General features: G+C 37.3%; 1 protein-coding gene across 1 annotated transcript; it reads right to left on the minus strand.

Annotated features, from left to right (window-relative positions):
* Positions 1 to 1,851: 1,851 nt before the first annotated feature.
* On the minus strand, positions 1,852 to 10,006 carry LOC115446666 (lipase 1). The gene is made up of 5 exons (XM_030173423.2): positions 9,552 to 10,006; positions 3,483 to 3,687; positions 2,845 to 3,209; positions 2,586 to 2,744; positions 1,852 to 2,330 (listed from the first exon to the last, which is right to left on the minus strand). Exons 1-5 carry the CDS (start codon positions 9,705 to 9,707, stop codon positions 1,944 to 1,946), a joined length of 1,272 nt encoding a protein of 423 aa, XP_030029283.1. The 5' UTR covers positions 9,708 to 10,006; the 3' UTR covers positions 1,852 to 1,943.
* Positions 10,007 to 10,264: the final 258 nt, after the last annotated feature.

Raw genomic sequence — 10,264 nt, forward strand, 5'->3', positions numbered from 1 at the left:
AATTGCCTTAAATATAAAAATTACTTACATGTTACGCGAGGGGGTCAAAAGTAACGAAAAATGTAAGAAATGTAACCTTCTGGCAACACTGCCTGTCACAGCTGTCGTCTGACCAAAGATAATAATAAGTTTACCATCGATATATACATAATACTAGTATACTACGTTTCGGTAGAATTGTACCTAATATATTATGCATTTACCTACAGCTACTAAAAACCTAGTGTTTCCACTAAGTTTAATATAAATACCTACTTACATTTTTCCGTCAGGGCATTGAAATAACAGTCCCAAAATCTTGTTACAAAATAATAGGTTTATACTTTAAATCAAAGGATGTAGGCTATAGCTAAGATGTTTTTATTACATAGATACGTTATCCGAGCTCAATACTGGCAAGACGAAAGTAAGGTAACTGCCCGACATTCACTTAGTCAACCTCCAACCACTGTCGCGGCTAGTCTGCTTACTAACTTCTTGTATTTTTATAAATAAAATTCCTTCCTGTGTTTTTAGACGATGTACAAATTATACTCCAACTGTGAAAGAAAAACGTTTCATTTCATACGTTAGTAATAAGTATACACTATTTAAATATTTTTAAACTAATAAATGCATTTCATTCGACTGTCATGGCGACGGGGCGGCCGACGCTCGGGCCCATTCGGAACCACTCGGGCTCGCTCGGGCCGTATCGATGCGAGCCGCTAGGGCTGTGACTATAGTAAATACTCCGCTGTTTTTATGTGCAATTTTGTTAGGATATGACGCGTCTATTTGTAAAATGTCATTGGGCTATAGGCTATATAACATCACGCTATTATAATCAATAGGAACGAAGTATCAATGAAAAATGTTGCAGAAACCGGGAAGAACTATATCTTTTGAGAGCTTCCGTTGCATGCGCTGCGTATGCGGTCAAAAAATATTTTAAAACTAAGTCCCCCACCGCATTTGTCTGCCTGTTTGAACGCGATAAACTCAAACACGACCCACCGGATTAGTTGGAGACTCTGGAAAGGACGTAGGCTATTTTCTGTCCCAGGAAATTATATATACACAAGGTGTCCCAGAAAGTAGTGTCAACCGGAGGTCCAGAGATAGAGCACCCCTTGGGGTATCCGAATCATCCCCATGTATGTTCCGCGATTTTTCATAGTTTTCGAGTTATTCATATTTTTGAGAATTTTTGAGAATTTTCGATTTAAACGATTAAATGACCTTTTAAAAAAGTAGAAGACTTATTCGAGATTTTTTTATTGCAACTAAATTTTCATTAGTTGTACTTTTTTGTTAAAAACAATCAGCTTCGTAACTTTAATGAAAATTATGAAAACGTTGGTGTAAAGTGAAAAACTTACATTCTATGAATTATGACTTAAATTTTCTTCTTTAAATAAAAAAATCTAAACAGGTGACTTCGCAGTTCTAAGGTGGATCAAAACTTCTCTAGTCTCTTAACTCACATATTCTTTAAAAAAAAATAGTCACGGCGAGGTGAAAAATTCTTTAAACTTTTCCATCAGATTTAATATAGCATTTATTCCGGAAACCTTTTTCACGAGAGTGAAAGCTAGTAAGTATATTATAATTCTCTTTGGGGCAGCTGGCCTGCACAAAAAGCATATTTTTGGTGTAAATATAATAAAATTGTCTTTGGAGCAATTATAATTAAAGAGAATTATAAGTACTTAACATGCTTGGCTTCTTGGCATCATAGGTACACTGCGTCTCTAACTACTTAAAATGAAATAGACAACTTATTACATGATTATAAGAATGAACGTAACCAAATGTCTACGATATTGTTACCCGAGGATTGAAAACAGAAACAATAATTAAACAATCAAACTAAGTATGTACTCAAGTATTTAATTCATGAACAGGTTTAACAACTTCAAACAGGTAGTTTTTTTATATTCAAAAATAATTTTCCAATGGGTTTACTCATCGCCGAGCGATCTCATTAAATTAATAGTTCTAGAATACAACAATCTCTTCGCTTGTGTTCCCCACATGAAATCAAGATGACTAAACGTCGCGTGAGGGACTCGGAACATTCCGACGGGACGACCAAGTTCTCTGAAGAGTCGAGTCACATCTCTAACGTGTGCAAACACATCATCATCTACATAGTGCAAGAAAACTGGAGCTGTGATTCTGCGTAAGTTATAGCTTGGAGGAGTCAGACTCCTGTAAATTCTCCAGTTTGTTAAAGCCCCATAGTCATAGCGCCTGAAGAAGTCCTTGCGTATGTGCTGTCCGTAATGCACCAGCTGTTTCACTGAAATTCCAGCAGGGGTGTGACCTAGCTTCACCGGGAACATTGTCTGTAATAAAATGGAAAAATGTTTCGCTTATTTGGTACCTATTTTAATCGGTTATCGATTAATTCAGAGACATTTAAGGTAGTTCTGTAGCGGGAAAGGCTTGAACACATGCAGGCGAAGCCGCGAGCTCTTTTTGCATTAGGTAAGTACTTAGGTAGTGCGTAGTTTTTCAATACCCATCCTTTATAAAAAGTCTTTTTTGCAAATATACCTGAATAAACATTTAACATTCTCGAAGTATAATAATATACTTACAGCATTATGCATGTCTTCACTTCTTCCAGCGATAAGGAAAATCATGTTAGAACAGAGTGCTTGTGTTGGAGAGTCATCCGAACAGAATTTTTTTCCTATATTCGTGAAAGAATCAGATCTTCCAAAAATTTCAGTAACACCGAGGACGCTAGAGACTGCCTGAAAGTGAAAAAAAAACAGGAGATCTAAGCATAGGTATTTTGTAGTACAGTAGTAATTAATTACTAAATGTAATAAAAACATCTTAGACTATCTTTACCTCTATGCTATTGGCGTGCTGGGCTAATGCGATAAATGCTGGATTTTGATTGTTCGTTAGGTAAGCTACAGGAGCAAAAGCTTGCATAGAAATAATCTTGTCATTATACGCTGGGCGTAAAGAGCCCATTGTCCAGAATACTGTAGTTCCTTGAGAATGGCCGATATAGTGCAAACGTCTTTTTCCAGTGATTCTTAGAGCATAGTCAATCATAGCCGGTAAATCTCTGGTACCTATTTCTTCCCAACTGAAATTCCAGAACTCACGGCTTCGGTCAGGATCTAGAGTGGTGTGGAATCTTGAATAGTAGGTACCTCGGGCGTTTCCGAGCCACACGTCGAAGCCTTGCTCGGCGAGTTCATAAGCTGTAAGATGTAAGAGAAGTGTGTATTTCAAACCAAATAAATCTCCTGAGGAAACTACGCCCATTTTGAACATTACAGAATACTTAATAATTACAACTCAGATTATCAAAATTATCAAATTTTTCGATTTCACTATATCTACCTATCCAGATCCAAACCAAATATTTGTCTTTGGAAATCGAACCCACTGTGGCACCAAGCCAAAATTCGTATCAAACCATTACATATTGAAATATAAACATTATCATAGATTGATGTAGGTTAAAAAATTACCTAAAGCTGTTCCAGGCCCCATGAGCACCCAGTCGGCAGCAGATGCACATAGTCCGTGCATTACAAGCACCACTGGTTTACGCGGATCGGGATGGTTGTTGCGGTCACGGCCGTGTGGTATTCTTTGCATTTCTAGAATATATCCATCTTCAGTGACCACTTTATGCACTTCCACTGGATAACGATATTTGGAGATGAGCCCGACCTTTGAGGAAACAAATTACAACAATATAGACATAAAATATCAGTATATATCTACAAAATTAATAAAAAGAAAATCTTGGTATAGCCTAATTAGGGCCAGCATTGGATCAAGTCCAGTGGCGTAACAATGGGATGGAATAACGTATATAATCCTACGGGCCGCAGCTTCAGGGACCCTAATGTATTGTGTGCTGGAACCTAAAAAAAAAGTCGGAAAAGATGAAAATGTCTTTTATTTTCATTAAATGAATATGAACGTCATTCTATGTATATGTTTTTTTGGATTTCTTGACCCCTTCCACCCTTCCGCGCGATAGGTGGGTACTAGAACTTGGCTACGCGCCCGCGTTGCAGTTACGCCACTGACCAAGTCCCGAGGGTTGCTTACGGGAACGTAGGTAGACAACGGGAAAAGTAGTGTCGCTAATATCCTTTAAGCAAGGATGATAGCTGTAACATAAAAAAAAAAAATCAAAACCCAAAGTTACTAGCAATTTGTGGACGAAAAATAATCTTGTTATTGTCGTACCTACAAACACGTCATAAAATTTTAATAATCCAGATTATAACGTTGAAATAAATAATAAATGTTGATAATGTCATATTTAAATGTTTATCATAGAAATCCTATTAAACGTGTAAAAATCTGTGATACGAATGCGCAATCAGAACATTGAGTAGGTATAGGCTGCTCAAAATATATTAAACGTTATTTTTTGTAGCTGCAAGATTTGTCTACTTGTTTGAAGAATATAGAATTATGAGACTTGTTTAAAATGAATTGGTGTTAATTTCCATCATTGAAAAAGTCTTAATTTCCATACCAAAAGGCCAGAAATGGAAGAAATATTTTCCTTATTACGTAGAACTAAACCAGAGGTATCCAAACTTTTTTTTCCTCATAGACCCCTTTCACGATTTTTCTGGTTCCGGTGGACCTTTTTTTTAAGTTTTTCAGATAAAGTGCATTACAACTACCGCCCAGCCATCGACGGGGGTTATGTTGGTCACCGTCCTTCGAATAGGACGCTTGAATTGCAAATATATGGATTTGTCCCGTAGAGGGAAAAATACCCCTTGACTATATTTTAGTTATGAAATTAATGAAACTAAATGCATAATATAAAAAAAATAAACATTATACATTGTAGAAATATTTATTTTTCTACTTAAGTGTATAAATTTAGATTTTCTATGTCTATTATAGTTTCGAAAAATGTGGTTAAACGACTTGGTTTGCTGCCTGTAGAGCCTTGCTGTCATGCTTGTAATATGTATTCCGTATTAGTCATCGCGAAAACGCTGCCGCGCGCCGCGCCGCTAGACGTCTAGATATTCATCATATATGACTAATTAAATACCTATTTTATATATAACTAGCTGACCCGACAGACATTGTCCCATCTTAACTATGAATTTGTAGCGCGCATTCTGTCAATTGTTGACAGTTAAGTATTCCAAACAATTGACAGTTATATACCTAAAATTAATATTTTCGTTAAGTTTTAATATATTTTCTAATTTTCCGCGCAATTTTATGAATTTTTTCTTTCATAAGAACCTTCTCCTGACAATAACAAACACAACAAAAAAATAAATAAAAATAGTGAAATCGGTCCAGCCGTTCACGCGTGATGGCGTGACCAAGAGATATAGGGATTATATATATATATATATATATATATATATATATATATTATATATATATATATATATACTTAGTCTGGCCATAAATACTGTTACACTTAATTATAAAAAAATATTACATTTGAATTTCGAATCTGTCATTTTTATACGATTGTTCATTGTGTTTTCTCATTTTGGCGCCAATACATTGTAAAATATTTTGCGATATTAAAATGGTGTGGGGTGATAAAGAGAACCGAATCGCTGTGATAGCATTACACAAAGTAGGTATGGAGCCAAATGCAATTTTTAAAACTCTCCATACACTTGGTATTAGTAAAATGTTTGTGTACCGGGCTATTAATAGGTACAATGAGACCTCCTCTGTTTGTGACAGAAAAGATCTGGCCGTCCACGTAGTGTTCGTACGAAAAAGGTGGTCAAAGCAGTAAGGGAAAGAATTCGAAGAAATCCTGTCCGAAAGCAAAAGATTTTATCTCGGGAAATGAAGATAGCACCTAGAACCATGTCGCGTATTTTAAAAGATGACTTAGGACTTGCAGCCTATAAGAGACGCACTGGCCATTTCTTAACTGATAATTTAAAGAAGAATAGGGTGGTAAAATCGAAACAACTACTGAAGCGGTACGCAAAGGGAGGTCACAGAAAAATTTTGTTTACGGATGAGAAAATTTTTACAATTGAGCAACATTTTAACAAACAAAATGACCGTATTTATGCTCAAAGCTCTAAGGAAGCTTCCCAATTAGTCGACAGAGTGCAACGTGGACATTATCCGACTTCAGTAATGGTTTGGTGGGGTGTTAGCTATGAAGGAGTGACTGAGCCATATTTTTGTGAAAAAGGTATCAAAACATCGGCACAAGTGTATCAAGATACCATTCTTGAGAAGGTAGTTAAGCCCCTTAACATCACCATGTTCAATAACCAAGTATGGTCCTTCCAGCAAGACTCGGCGCCGGGTCATAAAGCTCGGTCCACGCAGTCTTGGTTGGAATCGAACGTTTCGGACTTCATCAGAGCTGAAGACTGGCCGTCGTCTAGTCCCGATCTTAATCCGCTGGATTATGATTTGTGGTCAGTTTTAGAGAGTACAGCTTGCTCTAAACGCCATGATAATTTGAGTCCCTAAAACAATCTATACGATTGGCAGTGAAGAATTTTCCCATGGAAAGAGTGCGTGCTTCTATTGATAACTGGCCTCATCGTTTAAAGGACTGTATTGCAGCCAATGGAGACCACTTCGAATAAGCTTTTTATATTTTTAATTGTTTTATATTTATGTATTAAACTGACACACTGTAAAAGTAATAAATGTTATTTGCAGTTAACAATTTTCTTTTTTCTTTATTACAATATTTATGGCAAGACTAGGTATATATATAATTTATCAAGCCTCGGTGGTGTAGTGGTATAGCGTGCGCGCTGATATGTCTCGGGGATCCCGGATCGACCAACGATATTGGTTTTTTTCTACTCTGTATTAGTCTGGACACTGAAATTGCGATAGGCTCACCCTCTGTCCCAGAGACGAATCACATATGACGAAAAGTGGATGCCATTGTTGCACCTTTGCGTCCATGGTTCACCCTTCAAGAATAAAGGCGTGATTTGTGTTTGTTTTGTTTATTATAAACCAGCAGTTGTGGTTAAGCTTTGTAAGTATCTGCTAGTTGTACTGACGCCGTGGGAGACGCATCTTTTCTGTTATGACTTTAAAGAAACAGTTTTCAGATAGCATAACAAATAAAGTGACATCATTTATTTTTCAAATGCAGTAAGTATCAAATCTTTACCTTTCTGAGCCTACGGTATCACACCTATAGCTCTATAGGTGCTATATGTCGATACTTACCAAGGCTTTTTCTTTTCGACTAAGATTATATTTTCATAATCTATACTATTATATAAAGCTGAAGAGTTTGTTTGTTTGTTTGTTTGAACGCGCTAATCTCAGGAACTACCGGTCCAAACCGAAAAATTCTTTTTACCTTGGATAGCTCTTTGTTCGTGGAGTGCTATAGGCTATATATCATCACGCTATACCCAATAGGAGCGGGGCAGTAATAGCTAATCTCAGGAACTACCGGTCCAAACTGAAAAATTCTTTTGCGTTGGATAGCCCTTTGTTCGTGGAGTGCTATAGGCTATATATCATCACGCTATACCCAATAGGAGCGGAGCAGTAATGGCTAATCTTAAGAACTACCGATTCGAACTCAAAACATATTTTTGTGTTGAATAGTCCTTTGTTTGTGGAGTGCTCAAAGTTATATATCATCACGCTATGACCAATAGGAGCGGAGCAGTAATGGCTAATCTTAGGAACTACCGGTTTCAACCAAAAATTCGTTTTGTGTTGGATAGCCCTTTATTTGTGGACCGCTATAAGCTATATATCATCACGCTATGACCAATAGGAGCGGAGCAGTAATGGCTAATCTCAGGAACTACCGGTCCAAACTGAATTTTTTTTTTTGCGTTGGATAGCCCTTTGTTCGTGGAGTGCTATAGGCTATATATCATCACGCTATACCCAATAGGAGCGGGGCAGTAATAGCTAATCTCAGGAACTACCGGTCCAAACTGAAAAATTCTTTTTGCGTTGGATAGCCCTTTGTTCGTGGAGTGCTATAGGCTATATATTATCACGCTATACCCAATAGGAGCGGAGCAGTAATGGCTAATCTTAGGAACTACCGGTTTCAACCAAAAAATTCGTTTTGTGTTGGATAGCCCTTTATTTGTGGACCGCTATAAGCTATATATCATCACGCTATGACCAATAGGAGCGGAGCAGTAATGGCTAATCTCAGGAACTACCGGTTTGAACTGAAAAATCTTTTTGTGTTGGATAGCCCTTTGTTCCTGGAGTGCTATAGGCTATATATCATCACGCTATGACCAATAGGAGCGGAGCAGTAATGAAACATGTTGCAAAAACGGGGAAAATTATGAGTTTTGAGAGCTTCCGTTGCCTGCGCTGCGTAAACGGTTAAAGTTATGCAACAATGATGTATGACGGGATTGTTTCACTTAAAAGTTCTAAATAATATAACAAAAGTCCCCCGCTGCATCTGTCTGCCTTAACGTGTTAAACTCAAAAACTACCTAACGTATTAAGATGAAATTTGGTATGGAGACAGTTTGAGACCCTGGGAAGAACATAGGCTCCCGGGAAACTACTATTTTTATAACGGAAAACTTTAGCCTGAATAACTTTATAACGCGGGCGGAGCCGCGAGCAAAAGCTAGTACATAATAAATGATGATATTTACGGTATAATCAGCCCTTAAATATATTATTAAAATATATCTACTGTCCTACAACTGAACACAGGGCTTCCATAAGACATATTAATAGAATTAAGCTACTTCATTCACCATTGTGGTAGCTGTCATTAGCCATAAAACTTATTGAGTACTTACATGTTGAATTACTTTACAAGCCGAAAGCCGTATTAAGATAGTAGAAATCCGATAAAATATAATAAAGAACGATGAGTCATTATGTAACGACCATTGTGCCAGCAAATTCGCCAGATTTTTTTTAACTACAGTGAAAACCGGTTATAGCGACACCGAAGGGATCACCGAATCTGGACGCTATATCCGATAGTCGTAATAAACGATACGATTTTTATATGCACTTATTTAAAGGGACTTTACTATTTAGTCGATATAACCGATGCGTCGTTATATACGGTTTCTACTGTATGTCATATTATGCCCTAATCGAGCTACTATCAATGCGGCAGTAAACGAAACACGCGACGAATACGCTGCGGCGCGGATTTATCTCGACTGACGGACTAGAGGCCGTTAACCGCGCTCTTCAACGAAACACCCTGTTCAGATGCGTAAGACGCATGTTGACAGCTACACGTATTTCGCATGTCTAGCGTGCGGTAAGCGCTCGTCTCATGCTTGTCACCAGAATGTGGTCTTAAGCCTAAAGAAATCAGGGCCTAATGGGATCCGTCCCAATTTTCTTTCTTTAAAGATTGTGCAGTGCCTTTTATCCTGGAAAACTTTTTCCTTTCTTTCCCTTTCTTTTTTTGAAGAAGCAGCGAGCAAAAGCTATTAAATAAATAATTTGATTACTGACACATTGTTACGATCATGGATGTTTAACTCTCTTAGCAGGTTCAAGCATGCTCAAGGGGTGCAAGATCGCACACGTCAGTAGTCCGATTCACTCTTCGTTTAGTTACTTACAATATCTAGGAGTGCATCTTCAGTTATGTTGTTGGAAATCCTGCTCCCTGGTGGCCCCGTCATAAATAACTCCTCCACGAAGTCAGCATGAGGTGACCGTCGAGCATCGGCCAGCCCGATGTACACGCATATAACAAAAACCAATACCGACCGCATTTTAAAACAATCGGACTGAGTTTAGTCCAAAAGTAATTCTTTATATAAGTCCTTCAGACTTTGATTACGTAAAATAAATTAACAGATAAGAAGATACATATCAGTCCTTAAGTAGCTACAAAAAACAGATTTATAATGACGGATGGTCATTGTATATCAAAGATATTGGACTTCAAATATAATTCATAATTTTTACACTCATATGTCTTCCACATATCAAAAGTACTGATTAGGTATTGAACAAAATAGTCATTCAGGAACGTGTAGATTATATTATTTTCTAACAAAACATTTAATTGTTTAATCACTTGACAATATGTCAACAGGTGTGTGCCTGCCAACAAATTCTTAGGTGAAATATGTGCGATAGTTATTGTCTTCAAAGGCAAATGAGTTAGTAGGCCACAGCCCACCTAATGGAAAAGCATCACCTTTTACGAACTTTATAATATTATTATGCATATTATGTACAGAAGATACACAAATCAACATCCCAGTATGTCTCAACTTCCTGGGGTGGCACAACTAGGCCAACAACGCAATAAAAAGATTCGATA

The sequence above is a fragment of the Manduca sexta genome, chromosome 24, assembly GCF_014839805.1.
Source record: "Manduca sexta isolate Smith_Timp_Sample1 chromosome 24, JHU_Msex_v1.0, whole genome shotgun sequence".
NCBI classification, from domain to species: domain Eukaryota; kingdom Metazoa; phylum Arthropoda; class Insecta; order Lepidoptera; family Sphingidae; genus Manduca; species Manduca sexta.

Bases quoted from the DNA above. Each gene is read 5' to 3' on its own strand.
- LOC115446666 (XM_030173423.2), bottom strand. From the start codon at position 9,707: ATGCGGTCGGTATTGGTTTTTGTTATATGCGTGTACATCGGGCTGGCC. The intron at 3,688-9,551 runs GTAAGTAACTAA...GTTTCCTCAAAG, and splicing joins AAGATGCACTCCTAGATATT to GTCGGGCTCATCTCCAAATA. The intron at 2,331-2,585 runs GTAAGTATATTA...ATTTTATTACAG, and splicing joins GTGAAGACATGCATAATGCT to ACAATGTTCCCGGTGAAGCT.